The 16,299-nt window shown below is 46.2% G+C and overlaps 1 protein-coding gene across 1 annotated transcript in view; it reads right to left on the reverse strand.

The window, feature by feature from the left end:
- Positions 1 to 16,299, reverse strand: part of LOC123386945 (calcium/calmodulin-dependent 3',5'-cyclic nucleotide phosphodiesterase 1C-like) — a 117,948-nt gene that overhangs the window by 20,785 nt on the left and 80,864 nt on the right. The window contains exon 2 of the mRNA XM_045089740.1: positions 7,180 to 7,230. Within this exon, the coding sequence (XP_044945675.1) occupies positions 7,180 to 7,230 (51 nt within the window). The remainder of the gene's footprint in view (positions 1 to 7,179; positions 7,231 to 16,299) is intronic.

Raw genomic sequence — 16,299 nt, forward strand, 5'->3', positions numbered from 1 at the left:
GGAACCAGAAACTTCATCCTAACTTTTTTCAAAGGAGCATACATTGAGAGAGGAAAAGAGGAGGTGCTTGGCATGCAGTACTCAACCTATGTCTCCCTTGCCCTCCCTGAGGGTACAAAATACACAAAAAATTTCTATTCAAATTTTCAAATTGTGTAAGCTTGTACACATGTAGGAAGGAGTAAATATTTGTTACTATCTCAACAAGCTGGACTATAATTCCCATGAAGGAAAAAGAAATTAGTCTCCATGTAGGGGAAAAAAAAAAAAAAAGTCAAGACCTCTAGTGGCTCAGATGGTTAAACATCTGCCTTCAGCTCAGGTCCTGATCTCAGGGTCCTAGGATGGAGCCCCACATCAGGCTCTCTGCTCAGTGGAGAGCCTGCTTTTCCCTCTCCCTCTGCCTGACACTCTGCCTACTCGTGCTCTCTATCTCCCTGTCAGATAAATAAATAAAATCTTAAAAAATAATAAGAATAAGTCAAAAGGAGTAGAGGTGTGGTGCTGAGGGCAGAGGTGTCAGCAGATACCAATACAACTAATGTGATGATCAAGCTGCTGTGTATGAGAGCTGGAGGAGTGTCTCTCAGTTCCCAGGAGGGAAATGGAAATACAGGGCAAAAAGTGGAGGAGGGTAGGCACAGAAGGACTGAGGGGCGGCAGACCAGCAGCTACATGGGCAAAGTGGTCTTTAAGGAAGCGACAGGTGGTGAGGTGGATGAATGGATGAAAGGGCTGTGAGAACAGAACTGTGAATTCAAGTTGTCTTCACACAACTGGATATTGTCATCTCTCCTATGGATTTCTCATCTTCGCTCACGTTCTGCTTTGACCAACAGCCTTTGGTTACTCCAAAAGAAGAAAAGGGGCTTTGTTTCTCATCTGAGCCTATCTCAGAGCAGGTAAGAAGACAGCCAGAGGCGAGTAGAAGGAAACAAAAGAGGTAGGGAATCAGGGCAAGGAGAATATTAGGCCATCCCCAGTATTCACAGAAAACACCGAGGAGTGCTCTGAACTCCCAAAGGGCACACAGTAGCAGTCTGAGCCTATTTCCCTGGATCTCAATGGACCAGGAGCTTCCAGCTGACCCCTGGGTTACATATCACCCACAAGCTCCTAGAAGTTACTTGTGGGTAACCATATAGTCCACCAGATGAACCAACGGCTAACATATTGAGGACCAAGTACCATAATGGATACATTCAAAGACCCAATCCCATACATTCAAAAAGAGAAAATCAAAGTGAGTCTCAGTTCCCTAAATACACATACATATTCCAGGCCTTCATTATGACCGTGACCTTCAATCCCTTCCAGGCCAAGCTGAGTTTTCCCCACTAGATGAGTTCTTGTGGAGAGCTCATGACCCCCTGACAGGGATGCCATGAAGAGGATTTAAATTTTACATGGGTGGTGAGCTTTGGACTGGATCAGCTGTAAGCTCTAGTCTAACTTGAAAGTGTTCAAATGTCAGATAATGGGTTGGTATGTCTGTTGTCATAAATACAAACAGATTTGTTTGGCTGATAACAACTGGATTTGATGAAAGGGAAAGAGACAAGGAGTACAACAGAATGTGGAACCCACTGCAGTCAGGCAGATGTATCTTGGCTGAACAAAACTTGGGGAGTTAACTGTCTGCGGTTCTGAAACACCAATAGGTCATGACAAAAACGGGAGTTTGAGGATGACGGCTCAGGTGATTCGAGGTGGAAGCAAGAGGCAAGGGGGGGGCAGCCAACCTGCTCTTACAGTGATGTTGCTGTGAGAGGGGGAAAGGCCAAGAGTAGGCAGGAGATGGCCTCAGGAAGAGAAAAGAGAATTAGATTCAAGAGAGGATGCGGAGAGTGCCAGGTCTAAGGGTCGAGTAGGGGTATCTTTAGACTCTTCCCGTAATCCCCCTCAGGCCTCCCCCACAATCCCTCCCCATAAAAATAAAATAATAAAACACTATTCTTGGGGTGCCTGGGTGGCTCAGTGGGTTAAAGCCTCTGCCTTCAGCTCAGGTCATGGTCTCAGGGTCCTGGGATTGAGCCCTGCATCGGGCTCTCTGCTCAGCAGGGAGCCTGCCTTCCCCCTCTTTCTCTCTGCCTGCCTCTCTGCCTACTTGTGATCTCTGTCTGTCAAATAAATAAATAAAATCTTTTTTTTTAATTGAAAAAATAAAAATAAAACACTACTCTTTGATGAGAGTAATTAACATTTGCTCTGTCATGTGTATATATAACTACAAGCGGTTATAGAAAAATGCTAATTATATTACTCCATGATCTATAAACAAAAACACGGTGCTGCTCTGTGCCCTGGCTTCTGCCTCTACCCCCTCATCACCATCACAGCTGAAGTGGTGGTTTAGAAACTGGCGTACATTAGAATCACCAATAGCGTTTGCTGGGGCCCACCCCGAGTTTCTGCTTCAGCAGATCCGGTAAGGAGTCCAAGTACTTGTCTTTCTCACAAGTTGCAAGGACCCCACTTTGAGGACAACTGACCTAGATTGCTACCCCTATGTCCCTCGTGCATAGAAATTCTAGAGCTTCCACTGTTGAAGATAAAGTTCCAGTTTCTGCTGGAACAAGTGGGAAATGAAGATGTACAGTCATTAAATGCTGCTGGGATGAGACCTAGAAATAGTTAGGGCTGTTGAAGACAAATGAGAAAATCTCCAGATCTAGTTCCTGCCCTATCCTGGGTCCTTTAAATGGCTCTGACTCATCCACAGCCCCTGCTCCCCAAACCACTGAGCACCCAGCCACCAGCCACAGCCCACTGCCTCCGGCATCTCTCAGCCCTTCCTCCCACCCACTTTCTCTTCTCCTTGTTCTCATCACCATGGTTCTATAACCCATCCAACTCCGACTCAAGCTCCTAATGCTTACAACGACCCTCCTCGTTGTGACAAGCAATTTCAGAAAGTTCTCCGGCCAGACTCCATCTAGCACTCTGTCGGATACGATTCTGAGTTTGCCCTGGGGTTCCACAATGGGTATCATCCTGTACTAGGTGCTGGTTCCTCTCTATCCCAACCCCAGAGCTCATCCTCAATGTACACCTCCATCTGCCCCGGCCCATTCTCTACCCAGGGAAAGGGATCATTCACCCTGATTACACACCCAGTACAAAAACAGCAAGTGACCTTCCTTTTGCTTTAACATCCATCTCCCCAGACTACTCCAGCTCTTCAATAGGATGATCTGTTTTCAACACTACCTGGCTTTTTACCTCCAAAAGCAGAAGTCAAATGGGGCTCCACTGCCTTACTACTTTTGATTCCACTATTTTCTCTTCAATCACAGCTCACCTCAGGGGAGAAAGCAAAGAAGGAAAATCTCCACAGTGCAGCTGCCCAGCTACACAAGCTTTGAGGCCAGACCTCCCGCTGCACAGGCTCTTTCAAAGCCCTGGCTGCCTCCCTCAAAGTCCGGGACACTGGATGCCTGCCTCCTTCAAGGCTCCTTGCACACCAAATTCTGGGCTTCTGCTGCCACACTGTGGCCACATCTAAGCACTGCATGCAGCCTTTAGTCCCTGAAAAGTTGTATTGCCTTTATTATTTTTTTTTAATAAGTTATCTTCTCTCCCTATTAACTTCCGCTCCCTCCCTAAATCTCAGCGAATACTTGTCTCCTCCAAGAGGACTCCCTTGAATCCACTCCCACTCCAGATAGGATGAGGTCTCCCCATATGGCTCACATAGCTCCTGGTACCAATCTCTAGGGTTTCCCTCCACATGCTATATTGGAACCATTTAATTCTGCATCGTCTGATCAGACTATGGGCTCTCTGAAGACAAACTCACTCCTGTGTGTGTCTCTAGGGCTTGACATAGACAAGTCCTCAATAAATATATGTGAAATGAAGGAGGGAGGGACGGGGCGCCTGGGTGGCTCAGTGGGTTAAGCCGCTGCCTTCGGCTCAGGTCATGATCTCAGAGTCCTGGGATTGAGTCCCGCATCGGGCTCTCTGCTCAGCAGGGAGCCTGCTTCCCTCTCTCTCTCTCTGCCTGCCTCTCCATCTACTTGTGATCTCTCTCTGTCAAATAAATAAATAAAATCTTTAAAAAAAAAGAAGGAGGGAGGGATAGAGGGTGGAAGTCAACAGGAGGAGGGAGGGGGGACAGGAAGGGTGGGAATATACAGTGACAATCTCCCGTACTTACCGAGCACTGAGTGTGCAGACATTGTGCTTCGTATTATTTATCCCGGGCTATCAGGGCAACATCTGCCTCAGCAGCCCCAGTGTCAGCCAGTAACTGACTGGTCCACGAAGGGCCTCCAGGTAGCCGTGTCAGCCACTTAGAGACACGGATTCCAAGAAGAAACCCCAGCGTGGGCTGTGTTGCAGAAGAGACCAAATGAGGCCTACAAGGCTGGTAGACCAGCTGGCCAGAGCAGGATCAGAAACCAGGGCTCAGAAAAGCTAGATGTTTTCATGACTCCTACCCTCTACTTCCCTTGGTTCTCCTTTAGGATTTCTTAATAGAATCAACACAGCTCATCTCTTGCAATGTAGGGAAGCCAAGAAGAGTATATTGATTCAAGCACGGGCAAAATCTATACAGAAATGAGCCGCATATTCCAGGGCCATCGGAATCAGGATGTGAGAGCCCCACTCCCCAGGGAAATGAAAACCTTGGGATGACTTGGGAGGCCCCAGGGCCAGCTCTTCCTTCCAGCCCGGAGCTCTCTTCTGCAGACCACCCCTCCCCCACCTCAGGAGGTCCAGCTTTCACAGCATTTCCAGCCTGTGTTCTTGTTTCCCACTCCCATTGGGCTGACATCCATGCTGGGCAGTGCGTACCACGGGGTTTGACGCGTGTGTTAGCGGCTGCCAACACTGGAGAAGGTCACAGTATTCATCTTCAAACCTCCAAAGAGAAGTCTGTCATCCAAATCCTTCCAATCTCCCCAAACTGAACATTTCATTCCCATCACACCACAGCATCAAGGTTACTTTCAATGCAGTTAAGCGAAGTGTCAGTCAGGCAATACTACATTAAGAATTATTTTTTCCCGCACGAGGTCCTAGGTTCAATCCCCAGTTCCTCCACCTAAAGGCCACCTAATTTTCTTCCTCTATTATCTGCTATAAAAGATTTAGGAACTAATGATACCATCTGATCCCCCCCACCCCCAGAACATGGCACAGTCCAAAAGTGTTTTTCTTTTCTTTCTTTTTTTTTTTTTTTTTTTTTTTTTGGTTCCAGAAATAGCCCAATTTGACTGGTTTGCCACTAATTACTTTTTGCCTATATATTTTGCTTCTCTCATGTCCTCACTTATCTTCTATGAATAAGCTTTCAAGTGACATATCATCCCTCCAACCCAGACAAAAAATTCAGAAGTGGTGGAAGCTATTTACAAGCAAAGTCAACCTCTTCTGTCTGGAAAGGGACCAGCTGCTCCAGCTGTCATTCTGGCTTCACAGTGGTAGGACCCTGGTCCATCCCCTTCCTACGGGTCATAGTGAGCATCAAAACACCAGGCAGGAGCACCTGGGCAGCTCATCGGTTACGTCTCTGCCTTCTGCTCAGGTCATGATCTCTGAGTCCTGGGATCAAGTTCCCTGCTCTGCTAGGAGTCTGCTGCTCCCTCTGCCCTTCCCGACTCCCTGCTTGTGCTCTCTGCTCTCTCTCTCAAATAAATAAATAAAATCTTTAAAAAAAAAAAAAAGGAATCATTTAAAAAAAAAGCTCCAGGCACCCTCACAGAGGTGGGAGTACCACAAGGCAGGCAGAGTGATTGGATTACAATTTCAGCTTATTAATTTGCCTGACTACTGCTCAGGAGATAAGGAAAGGGACTAAAAGCATATTCATCATTCTTGTTGAGTTGTGGGATGAGATACTTATTTTGGGAAGTAAGGTTCCAGGTAGGAGGGCAGTGAGAAATGAATGTTTTATTTCACAGCTTCTAAAATGTGAGCACTTAATGCTCTCGCATTACCATGTATTATTACAGCTCTATAAAAACCATTTCTAGGAATCAGTCTCAAAAGTTTTGAAGCCTCCCCAGCAGAGCTGAAAGGCAGAATTTAGAAGAAGGCCCTGTCGATAGAGAAATGATACTTTTAGTTCTAGGCATTGAGGCTTACTCTGGTGGTATCCACACTCACGACTTGATCTACTTTATGCAAACTACGCAGTGATGGGGAATTTGTGTGCCATGACTTCAAAAGTAGGTAACCTTTTTATAAAGGAGAGAAGATGGGTATGAATTTTCTGGTTTCCAGATGGGAAAACCGAGACCCGGAAATTTTCACCCGAGCCGTGAAATTACTTGAAGCAAAAGCCAGCAAGTACTGATGGTGCTGGGAAGAAAAATCCATCCATTTCGATGGAGAGCCCCACCAGTTCTCTGCTCCAGGCCTTGGGGGCCACCCCCACCCAGCCCCACTCAACCTCTGGTATTTCGGTTCCCTTGTTGGGATCTGGGTTTTCATTCCAGGGACAGCATTAATGGGCTGTGTGATTTGCTGATCACACTAGCACAGAAAACACTGCGAAGCGTTTGACTCTCCCATTATGATCAAGACCTGGAGACAGAAGGGTCGATAGAAATTGATGGGGAGCTCCAAGACCCTTATGGGATCCCAAGGAAAACCATTCAATCTATCTGAGCTTCCAAAATGTCACTTAAAGGAGGGAAACCCTGCGGAGGCAGCCCCTAAATCACTTTGGGTGGTGATGACAGTTTCACACATGTGTGGACCTTGATGACTAGGAGCATTTCACATACTCTTCCTCTCTCTATCCTCATAAAAAGCCCACCTCCGCTACAGGGATTCCCAATGGGCAGTTCTCCAACTAAAACGTGCACAGAAATCACCTAGGGGTTTGTTCCATTCAAATTCTGATTCCTTGGGCCTGGGGCTCTGCATTTCTAAAACTCCCCAGGCGTGCTAGTTCTGTGGCTCCCAGGACCCCACTTGAAATAGCAAAACACTAGAGCACAGTTTGATAAACCACACACAGTTCTAAGGATTGAAAAGGCAAGAGCAATGAATAGCTCACCCGCGGTGGAGCTCAAATGAAATATTAACTCGCTGAAGATATTTTTTATATGACTCTTTTATTGACAGTGTTCTACTGACACCTGGAAGGATTACAGCGGTAGAGCGTGCAGGTTAAAAAAGGCCTCTGAAGGAGCCCAGGAAAGGAGTGAAACAAGATCTACTCACGGGAGAAGCGGGCGAGGGGTCTGGTGGTCTTGTCTCCAGCTTCATTTGCAACTGGAGAAACAACAAAAAAGCAGACAATGCAATTAGAACAAGGCACACGGTCCACAGAATACGCCCAACTTACAGCTAACCCTCTGGATGATTTGACATTAAACTATGTTTGAGGATCTTTGTAAGACAATAAAAGCAACTTCACTTCTCTCTTTCTCTTATTTCTGGGATTGCTCTCAATGTCTACATGAGGATAAATGTCTTAATCATTTTGATGAGTGCATTTGAATAAAGCTGGAGAGGACCTAAACAATAACTCTTGTATCACAGTTTACTGTGCCTCGAGGTGGTAACTGACTTGCACCTATATGGTAAGAGGCAAGAATGCCTGAGTTCCAAGCCGGTTTGAGCCTCCTTAACTTATCAGACTGTCTTGAAACACATAAATGTAACCACCCCATAAATCCAATCTGCTCCGCATAGGAGGGCAAAGCCAAGACAGGATTTCAGAAGGTAACAACAAGATTAGTTTTTATTAGGAAGGCTGTTTATATTTAGATGCTCCCAAACAGAGAAGTTTAAAAGGGGCGAGGGGAGTGGAATTGTTCAGAGAACTGCTCTAGAAAAACCTTACCCTTAGAGCTTCTCAGCAAGGCATTTCACCCTCCTCTGAAATGTCTCTATATAATTTATCATGTGGATAGAGTCATCATGAAAATCCCCTATTTATGAACAGCACCTTTGTGATTAAAAACAGAGATCGATCATCAAGTAGAAACACAAGTTTCACTCACATTAAATATCACTCTAATGCTCATTAGAATTACAGCTTGGTTGTTTTATGTACTCATAGTAAACAGGCACAGATACTTGTGGTCAAGTTGAACAGAGCACCCAAAGCAATTAACTGGAAAAACCTGTTCATTTTAGCTTAAAAAAAACAAAGAAACAAAAAAAAAAAAAACAAAAACCCACTCACTAAGTGGCAGAATAGAAGGGATTGCTGTAATCATGAATGCATGCAAAGCTGCAGTAGCCACACAAAAGAAATAACCGCTTTGTAAACACTACATCAATGTGCAAAGAATGGAAGGAGTAAAAAAAAAAAAAAAAAAAAGAATCCTTTCACCCTCTCACAAAGGTAAAGATTTCACAATGCACTACCTGTGGACAAATTTTAAAAGTGAATGGATCCAACCTGGGTCTACTTTTCTGTCATTTGCATTTGCAGCCCATTGTCTGCGCTGGCTTTGTAGATTACCAACAAGACATTACACAAAACGACCAACAGGGGGAGATGACATGGCAGCCTGCTCCCACTACCTCCCCGCATTTCAAAAAGAGGGCTAGAGAGGGCGGGAGAAGAAAGTCCTAGTAAGGTATAGAGATGAGTTTCCCTGGCCTTGAGTTCAAATGGTTTCCTCTTTAAACACCAAAGAACGCTAAGGAAAGAAAACAGAGCAAGGGTTTTTTCCCCAAAAATATTTGCTGCAGAAATTGATGAGCTGCTTTTAAAGTAGGAAAACAAAGACCACTGCCATTGCTGAAAACACTAGGATCCACTAAAATGTTCAGCTTGGAGAATGAGCATTTACCCTGTGGGAAGGAAGGGGACACCGTGACATATGACAATTGCAGTCACAATTTCACAGGCAGCAAGGACTGTTTCCTCATGCAAGAGCTTTTTCTCCTCTACTCACCACCCCATACAAGGATGGGAATCGCTGACCCAGATCCAAATCTCACCAGGAGAGGCAGGAATCCAGATCTAGGCCAGTGAAGTATCAAGAGGGTTGTCTCTACTCAGAAAGAAACATGCCAGTGGTATTATTTTCCTAAACGCAGACCCAGTGCCACATTCCCTTACTCCAAGGTCTCCACTGATGTCCCAACACTTACAAGACCTAATCCACTTAATGTGACCTGGTATGCAACACCTGGCCCCATCCAGTCTTCTCAGCTCATTCTACTTGCCAGAAAATCCACATGCTCTAAACGCAATTCCCAAACCCTACACACACTCTCTCCTCCTCACTCTTGTTCGTTTTGCTCCCTCCTCTCCCCAGGGCCTCACCTGCCAACTTCTACTCATCCTTTAAGATTCAAGTGGAGTCATTTATTTCTGAAAAGCTTCCCTGACTCTCACCACAACTTCTCCATCCCATTGAACTCTGTCCATACACTTAACTCCCTTCCCAGACCACTGGTTCTCAAACTTCAGCAAGGAGTCAGAACCATCAGGAAGGTATGATTTAAAAAAAAAAAAAAAAAAAAAAGACTGCAGCATTTGCTCAAATGTAAATTCTGATTCTGTGTATCTGGGGTGGGGCCTGAGAATGTGCATTTCTGACAAGTTTCCAGTTGATACTGAGGAGCTGGCCTGGGGACCATATTTTGAGAATAGCTCCTCTCAACTACAAGGTACCCCACCCAAGACAAGGAGCATAACTGTTCATCTTTGTATTTCCAGTCTTTTGAACACTGAACAAGTGCCACGTAGAATAACACATAGGTCAATATTTTTAGAACTAAATCAAGTAGACTAAATCCATACCACTGCCCCAGATGGCTTAGTAGACCAAGAACCTAAGACTGGCTCCTAGAGGACTCTAAAAAGTCCCAGGTGTGTTGTTTGGCCCCACAGTGTTTTTAAACAATTAGTAGTCTACATTTAAAAAGCAAGAGATTTCAGGGGCACCAGGGTGGCTCAGTCAGTTAAGCATCCAACTCTATATTTTAGCTCAGGTCATGATCTCGGGGCATGAGATTGAGCCCCACTTCAGGCTCTGTGCTGGGCATGGACCCTACTTAAGTTTCTCTCTCCCTCTGCCCCTACACCCCCCTCCCCCCAAAAAAGGCAAGCCATCAGATTTCAAATAAAAACTGAGCTTGTTGTCTTTTCTCAAAAACTAAATAGCTATCCAGTCCAAAGCCCAGCAATGGATCACCGCCGAGACGTCCCCTCCAGGTGGTTCTGCCTCCTGCATGTTCAGGAGGCAACTCTGTTGACTGGCACTGGACAATGTTCTCTATTCTGGCATGGTCCACAAAGCAAATAAAAACAAAAACGGTTTAAAAGCCTAAATAATGAGGGGCGCCTGGGTGGCTCAGTTGCTTAAGCAGCTGCTTTCAGCTCAGGTCATGTTCTCAGGATCCTGGGATCGAGCCCCACATCGGGCTCCCTGCTCAGTGGAGAGCCTTCTTCTCCCTCTTCCTCTGCCTGCTGCTCTGCCAACTTGTACTCTCTATCTCTGTGTCAAATAAATAAAACCTTAAAAAAGGAAAAAAGACTAAATAATGAAACTAAAACTCAATAGAGACCAACACTACAAAAAGTGGTGTGGCCAAGCTTGCTGAGCCCTCTGTGCCCAGCCCACTGACTGCTCAGATACATCCAGGCTTCTCGACCAACACAGGAGCCCTAGACCTCTTGCCCTTGATTTTATATATATATATTTGTGTATATTTATATATACAGCAAGTCTTTTTTTTTTTTTTTGACAGAGAGAGATCACAAGTAGGTGGAGAGAAGGGGAAGCAGGCTCCCTGCTGAGCAGAGAGCCTGATGCAAGCCTTGATCCTAGGACCCTGAGATCATGACCTGAGCCGAAAGCAGAGACTTAACCCATTGAGCCCCAGGTGCCCCTCTACAGCAAGTCTTAATATCAAAGTAGATGTTCCATTCATCAGACCCTATTAGAGCTTGCATTTGGCAAAATCTCATAAAAGTGATTATGAGGATTTAAGGAAAGTTATCCATATCATACTGTTGGGCAAAACACCCTGACCTGTATATATCATTGATTCCATTGACATTGAATTGTAGGTCTAGGCTGCATGTCTCTACAGGCAAAGAGAAACGAGTGGAAAGATGTGTACAAAATGTATTAATAGTTATTTCTTCTGTATGCTGACACTTGGGGAGATTTTTAACCTATTTTATACTTTTCTGCACAAACCTAATAGTTTATGATAGTTGTGTACCACGTTTATAATCAGAAAAATGTTTTATTAAAGGGACAGAAAACAATTAACTATTATTTGGTATACATTAACATTTTAGATACTGTATGTGTATGTCTATTTATTCATACAAATTATTTTTTAGATTCAGTTTCCAGAGCAGTCTTGGATCACAAAATCCAGGGGACTTTCCATCTCTAGTCCAAGAGGACTCCCTCTAAGATTCAAGAGACAAGTCTCCCACTCTCCTCTACAAGAAGTTTCACACTTTCTAGGTCAGGGATTTGCAGCCCTGGCCACACATGAGAATTTCCTAGGGAACATCTTAAAATCCTGATGCCTAGGCCACACCCTGGCCCAATGAAACAGAGCCTTGGAGATGGGACCCAAGCTTCATACCTGTTAAGAGACCCCCTGATCCCCCTGAGCAGCTGAGAGGCACTGATACTGTAACTTCACACATCGTTACCAAAGCAACATTCGGGAAGGAAGATGTGGCTCAAATTCCTTCAAAAATAATCACCCCTACTCAGTTCTTCTTTTCAGGATGTTTTCGTTTTGTCATCAAAAGCCTGAACAGAGATATGCCTCTGCATTAAGAAAAAAATCAACTGTTCAGACTGCAAACATAATTGTGGGAACCTATTAGTGAGCAACTCTTCACATTGAGAAGGGTTTCTTATAAAATGATTTAGGGGCGCCTGAGTGGCTCAGTGGGTTAAGCCTCTGCTTTCGGCTCAAGTCATGATCTCAGGGTCCTGGGATTGAGCCCCACATCTGGCTCCCTGCTCAGCAGGGAGTCTGTTTCTCTCTCTCTGCCTGCTGCTCTGCCTACTTGTGATCTCTCTCTCTGCCATATAAATTTTAAAAATCTTAAAAAAATAAAAAAAGATTGCCTCCAACTTCCACCGGTGTCCTGAGCACCAACTATAAGCCCAGCACTAGGCAAAGCTCTGGGGGGACTACCATAGTAGATTTCACTCCAGCTTGACATACAAATAAGTTAGAGGGGAAAGGGATCCCTCTCAGTCTGGGTCTATCTACCATGAGCTTGAGAACTGACTTAAAAATGATAATGATGATGATGATGATACAGATTCCTTGGTCCCAACCCAGAAACCCTGAATCAGAATTCCTCCAAGTGGGGACAGGAGTCTGGGTTTTAATCAATTTCCTCAGAAGCTACACTCCTATGAGAAAAGCAGCACTGTAAATGAAGTACACAACACCCTTGGTATGTCTGTTCTAGTGCACACTCCCCGCACCCCCCCAAAAAAACAAAATGGCCAGAAGCAAATCTGAAGGAAGGGCTTGCCATGGCAACCGTTGAGAGAGAGGCAGGAGAGACAGGAAGTTAACTCAGAACAATGCGCACCCCAGCCCCTGACCATGAGGGCGCACTGATGTCCCAGCTCAGCTGCGAACAATCCAGGCCATCAGAACAGGAGGGAGGGTGGTCCAAACAGTTGTGGTGGTGGCCTGGGCAGGTGCACACTGCTTTGTAACCAAAAGTAGCCTCAAAAACACCACCACCCTTGTTTTGGAAGCTCTGGCACCTGGGTGAGTATAAACGCAGCTGGGGTACCGGGTGCGACAGCCAAAGCACGGTTAGCAAGCGAGCCGGGAACAGAGTCTGGCTTCCTGAAAGGAAATCTGCCCAGTGCGTGGCCTGTCTGCTGCTTTGCCACAGTCTCTGAGGCCAGCGCAGGAACCTCTCGAGGGGAGGTGCTTTGGGAAGCCTGGTGGGTCAGAAAGCCAGGCACAAGGGACTCCCAGAGAAGAGAGCCTTAGAAGGAGGCTCTAGACATCTTCCTAAGTTACTACAAAAGATGAAGCTCAGAACTGCTCACATTGCCTTCAGCTTGCAAAAACCCAAGCAACGGCAAGGAAAACTGGCTCAATTTTGGGGAGCAAGAGACTTGGTCTAAGATCATCACATTTGCTTAGTTGTCCCCTTCTAAGTAAGGCCTTCCATGACCACATGACTAAGACCACAACTCCCAACTCCCCCTCTTGCCCTGCACCCATTCCCCTTCCCTAGTCTACTCCTCCCCGCAGCACTGTTGCCTTCTCATGTGCTCTGTACCTTCCTTCATCGGGCGTTTTGCCTTCCTCCTGCCTCTACAATGGATTCTCCGGACCAGCGCCAGGGAAGAAGGCCATGATCGTGATCCCATGGTCACGGTGATGTGAGCCAAACTCAGAGCATGGATTCTCCACACACCCCCCCCCCCAATGCCTAAATGCCTGGCACACAATATTTATCATACGAGCTGACGACCAACCTTCTACCAACCTACCTCCCGGAGCACAATGGGTGCCAAGAATTGGAAGACGTGGAGGAGGAAGGTGAAAGGACGCGAGCACACAGGGAGCACTTCCACGGGCTCCATGGGCTCAGAAATATTGCGCAATATTTATCAAGCCCTGACCGAACTGCAGGTACCAGGGAAGGCTGTGAACAACCAGTCCCGGCCCCTGCCTTCACACCGAGACTGCCGTTCCCACGTGAAACGCACTCAGGCCACTGGAATTCAGAAAGGTCAGGTAACTTTTCTAAGAACCCGCAGTTGTGTGGCCGAACTCCAATTCAAAGCCAGGTGTACCTGGCTCCAAAGTCCATGTTCTTTCCGTTTAGCTTCTCTGCTTTCCAAGAGGGGCAGGCACACTGGAGCCATGCTCCGGAGAGGGCTGCACCTGGAGAAACGTCTTACTGAGGCCTGCCCCTCTCCCTCAAGCCCCTAGCCCACCCCGAGAGCCACCTACTGGCCTCCAGAGACTGGAGGAGGTCACCTGCCCGGGACCTCCTACCTGGCACAAGCCCAGAGACCGTCAGTAGAGAGAGGTCCTTCTGCGAGGCGGGTGCGGGCGCCAGGACTCACAGCAATGGCATCCAGAAGAGGGAGATGCCAGACACAAAGGAAGGACCTTCACTGCCTTATTCTTGTAAGAGCCCCAGCTACCAGCTGACTCCCCAACCCTCTTATATCCTCCCCGGGGAGAAAATAGGGACAAGGGAATAGGAACAAGAATCAAATTCATGTTGGCATGAGAAGCACTACAGCTCACAAATACAGCCCCAGGAGGCCTGTTCTCTTTAACGGGGGAAGCAACTGACATTCCAAGGGGTCAAGTGACTTGTCCAAGATCAGGCCAGAGCCAAGGAGCGGAGTCGGAAACAAACCCGTGTCTCCTGCTCCGAGCCCAGCATTCTCAGGAAAAGGGATGTAGTCAGTCTCTTTAACTCCCAAATGGGGGTGTGTTTGAGGGGGAAGTAAAGGGTCTGGCTTCCTTCTCCTCCCTGATGGGTTTGGTAAAGATCAATGCCTGACAACCCCAGGATCCATTTTAAGCACAAAAATGTAAAAGTGCTGTGTTAAGGAGGCTTCTGAAGCCCAGTCTGACGCATGATCAAAGCCCGCAGTAGGTGGGCCGGGGGAGGGGAAGGGCAGACAGGTACATGGGAAAGTCCGTCAGCTTACATGGCACATCAAAGAATAGGGCCACAACATGCCTAATTCACAAAGACAACTGAGCTAAACATTTATTTAAAATACATTATTGGGGTTGCTTAAAATGAGAAATGCTAGCTGTGTAATAACTAAGGACCAGATGAAGTTCTGCTCATTCATTACCTAATTTTATCTTCACAGCAACTCTCTGAGGTTATTGCTACTATTTTCCCATTTTCCAGATGTGGAAACTGAGTCTTTGAGAACTTGAGTAAATTGCCTGGGATGAAACTAGTGAGTGGCAGATCTGGAAACTGAATCCAGTGCTTCGTTACTCCAGAGCCAGTGCTCCTGACCCCTGTGCTGCCTGTCACATCTCAGCATCTGAGTGTTACCACTGTTTGCTGAGCCCGACTACCACCCCGTCCTGGTAGGAGAGGTCCTTGTCTCCTGCCCACTTAGGCTCAAGTTAGGAGCTCACAGAGGAATGGCCCCTGCTCTCCTGTTTCTTACACAGAACAGAGCTCTGCAATCCAGCTGGAATTGGTGCCCAAATGACATAAAAGACATCACCACCCCTCAGCCTGTTCCCCCCCCCCCACTTCTATATTCAGAGATGCTCAGCATCGCCTCATTATACCTTCCGGGCCAATTTGGCTGTCAAATCGACTTTGAATCAAGCTCTTGCAGAAAAGAAAATAAAACCAATTTGTAGTGATGACTCATCAGGGCTGATAATTTGAGAGTGGCAGGGATGGTGCACCTTCCAGGCCTTTCTCTCCTAGGGTAACGGGCAAATCCTTACAGAGGGCAAGGCTTGCTTGCCAGAGGGCAGAACGGCTCACTGGTTCACTCAGCCTGGCGTGCAGTGAAACACAGACAGAAGGAAAATTATACAAGCCTTTGCCAATCTGAGAAGACTACTTGGGAAACATTTTTCCTTTACTTTCTTTTTTTTTTTTTTTAATTTGGAGGAATTTGGGTCATATGGGAAGACTCATGAAATGAATTTCTTTTTTCCCTGGCCCTGATTTTATACATTTGTTTATTTACCTATATCCTACCTTGTTCCACAAATTATATTTTATTTCTATTTTGCTGTAGGCACCAGGCACTGTTCATGGAACAAAACAGGCTATTAAGAAAAAGTGAATTTTATTTATTTCAGTCACTTCCTTGCTTCCTTTTCCTGATCCCTCTTTCCAAGATGTTGGGTTTCAAACTGACTTTTCACAGCTTCCTGTGACTTAGATCAAACAACTGATTAACCTCTGTTGAGTCCCCCCTGAATCGCCCGTTCCCTGTTGCTATGCTGGAGGCAAGGATGGACATTACTGGCCCATGGGTGGCCAGGAGTCCAGCTGAGACCCAAAGGTTGGGCATGGAGTTTCCTGACACGGATTACTGGAATTGTTACAAAATAAATGTATCACGGTGCTGGTATTTCTGTGGAAACCACCTGGTCAAGGCACTGGACCCTAACCTCACAGAGCCTGAGGCCAAGTTGGGGAAACATAATATTAATACAGGACCTGATCCAAATTCTGCCAAATGCTAAATGAAAGGTCCTTGTTCACAGAAGAACAAGAATCAGAACTGAATGAGATTAAAACCCAATATCAGGCTGGCTGTCCAAAGTGTTCACTAACTAGAGCTCACTCCAGACAAGGCAAAGAAAGGTATAGAGAAGAAGAGCAGGGACACGAAAATGTCT

Source organism: Mustela putorius, unplaced genomic scaffold (genome assembly GCF_011764305.1).
Source record: "Mustela putorius furo isolate JIRA1106 unplaced genomic scaffold, ASM1176430v1.1 tig00003845_pilon_pilon_pilon, whole genome shotgun sequence".
In the NCBI taxonomy this organism is placed as follows: Eukaryota; Metazoa; Chordata; class Mammalia; order Carnivora; family Mustelidae; genus Mustela; species Mustela putorius.